The sequence below is a fragment of the Elephantulus edwardii genome, unplaced genomic scaffold, assembly GCF_000299155.1.
Source record: "Elephantulus edwardii isolate Elephantulus edwardi_28Jun2011 unplaced genomic scaffold, EleEdw1.0 scaffold00006, whole genome shotgun sequence".
Classification (NCBI taxonomy): domain Eukaryota; kingdom Metazoa; phylum Chordata; class Mammalia; order Macroscelidea; family Macroscelididae; genus Elephantulus; species Elephantulus edwardii.
The window spans coordinates 20,226,166-20,227,951 of record NW_006399756.1 but is presented as its reverse complement, the minus strand read 5'-3'; the positions used below and the strand labels follow the sequence as shown (position 1 = coordinate 20,227,951).

At 35.9% G+C, this 1,786-nt stretch overlaps 1 protein-coding gene across 1 annotated transcript; it reads right to left on the bottom strand.

The window, feature by feature from the left end:
* Positions 1-332: 332 nt before the first annotated feature.
* On the bottom strand, positions 333-1,583 carry BBIP1 (BBSome interacting protein 1). Its single transcript, XM_006879940.1, has 2 exons — positions 1,538-1,583; positions 333-499 (listed from the first exon to the last, which is right to left on the bottom strand). Exons 1-2 carry the CDS (start codon positions 1,581-1,583, stop codon positions 333-335), a joined length of 213 nt encoding a protein of 70 aa, XP_006880002.1.
* Positions 1,584-1,786: the final 203 nt, after the last annotated feature.

Genomic DNA, 1,786 nt, shown 5'->3' with positions numbered 1-1,786 from the left:
TAAACATGAAAAGCGCCTGTCTTCAGAAAATGGCACTGAGCCACTTGTGCCAGAGAATGCTATCTTTGTTAACTCATAGCAACAGAATGCTGAACATAATCTGCACGTTTAAACTTTGATTGTCATAAAGTTTCATTATTTTAACTGAGTGTATTAATACAAACTATACTGTTTAAATGCACAATGCAAGCTTGCTTAATCCTGGGGTACTTTTGTAGTATTTTTATGAATACTAGGTTTATTCATAGATAGAACTTTTACCACATAAATGTCAATTATTTTCTAGTTGTTCTTAAATACTAGGTAGGTTGTTTGCGGGAAGTGCTGGATCATCAGTGAGTTACTTGCTGTTTTTCCTTTTCTGCCATTTCTTGTTGGTGAATTGTATTCTGTGCTGCTTGTTGCATTTTCTCCAGTTTTTCCAGAGTCAGAGATTTTAAGGGTAAAAGTTTAGGCTTACACAGCACCATTGTATTTACATCTTCTACAGACAGCTGCCCTAAGTTTTAACAAAAAAAAACCCAACACATTCATCAAGTAAGAATAAGTGGTTTGGATTTACAGGCAAAACAAACAGCTAAATATTTAATCCATGTAAATGAAACTCATTCCTACACTGAGTTTAGTGTGGGACCAGAAACATAGCCCTTCTGCATTAACAATTTCTTGATCCATGGGCAAGGTAAAGGGCTACTGAGGAAATGAAGTTTGGAATTTTCTGTGTAAGAATGGCTGCCCTTGATTATAATACTAAAGGCTGGAAGGTCAAGCCCCTTAGTGGTAATGTTGAAGGACTCGGTGAACTGTTGCTATTAGGAGGGAGTCCAGCCAAGAAAATCCTGTAATAGTTCTATGTAAACATATGGGATCACTATGAGTCTGAATCATAAGCCTTGGTAGTGAGTTTGGTAGTTTTCTTCACTCAAGATTATAAACTACCTTGAGACATGACAATTTATGGTGTTTAATTTGAAGTGAGATGTGGGAGAAGGAAAAAAAAAGCAACAAAACAAGTCATGGCCATTGAACAGGAATTACCTCATAGTTGACCTTCCAGTAAGTTTTCAGAAGCTGTAAAATGGCATGGGAGAAGACTGCCCACTTTCCTCCCAGAGAGTGGCTGAAGGGTTTGAACCGGGACACTGGGTCAGTAGTAGTGACTCAACCCTCTAGGCCACCAGATCTCTCTTATTTAACATGATTACTCAAATGCTTTCTTACTGTTGATTAATTTAGGCTCCCCTTTCTTAGACTTTAATACTGTGAATCAAGTTCTTTCATTGATAATTTGATACTTCAATCTTGAGCTATAATAGGCTTTTCAGATTTTAAAAATAATGCTTTGTCATTCTTTTACTGGAAAAAGGAAACAAAAAAATCCTTCTGCAACTAACTTGAAAGAATTATAATAAAAAGTGGGTAATAAACGAGGCATGGGGAGTACAAAAAAAACAGATACTTGCTATTAAACGTACTACATAACACTGCCTATCACATTAGCAGTGCTTAGAATATTCCACGATCTCTTTGTAAATACCTTGTTTTGGAAGAACTTCCCGAAACATTGACTTCACTTCCGCCATTTCTTAATTGTTAGGCACAGTAAGTTTCTTCCTTTAATGAAACATCAATATTATTACTCAGAAACACATCTCCAAAGAATTTATGTGTATTTTTCATTATGGCTTAAGATCACAATTCCTATAGAACGAACTACTCTTGACTGCATAACTGACTCAATGTCTCTTCATTGTAACAAAGTTGAGATGGCATCTAAATCTTACTG

What these genes read in the sequence shown, in the direction of transcription:
- BBIP1 (XM_006879940.1), bottom strand. Translation starts at nt 1,583, where the DNA reads ATGGCGGAAGTGAAGTCAATGTTTCGGGAAGTTCTTCCAAAACAAG. An exon ending in GGAAGTTCTTCCAAAACAAG is followed by an intron (nt 500 to 1,537) that starts GTATTTACAAAG and finishes GTTAAAACTTAG; the next exon opens with GGCAGCTGTCTGTAGAAGAT.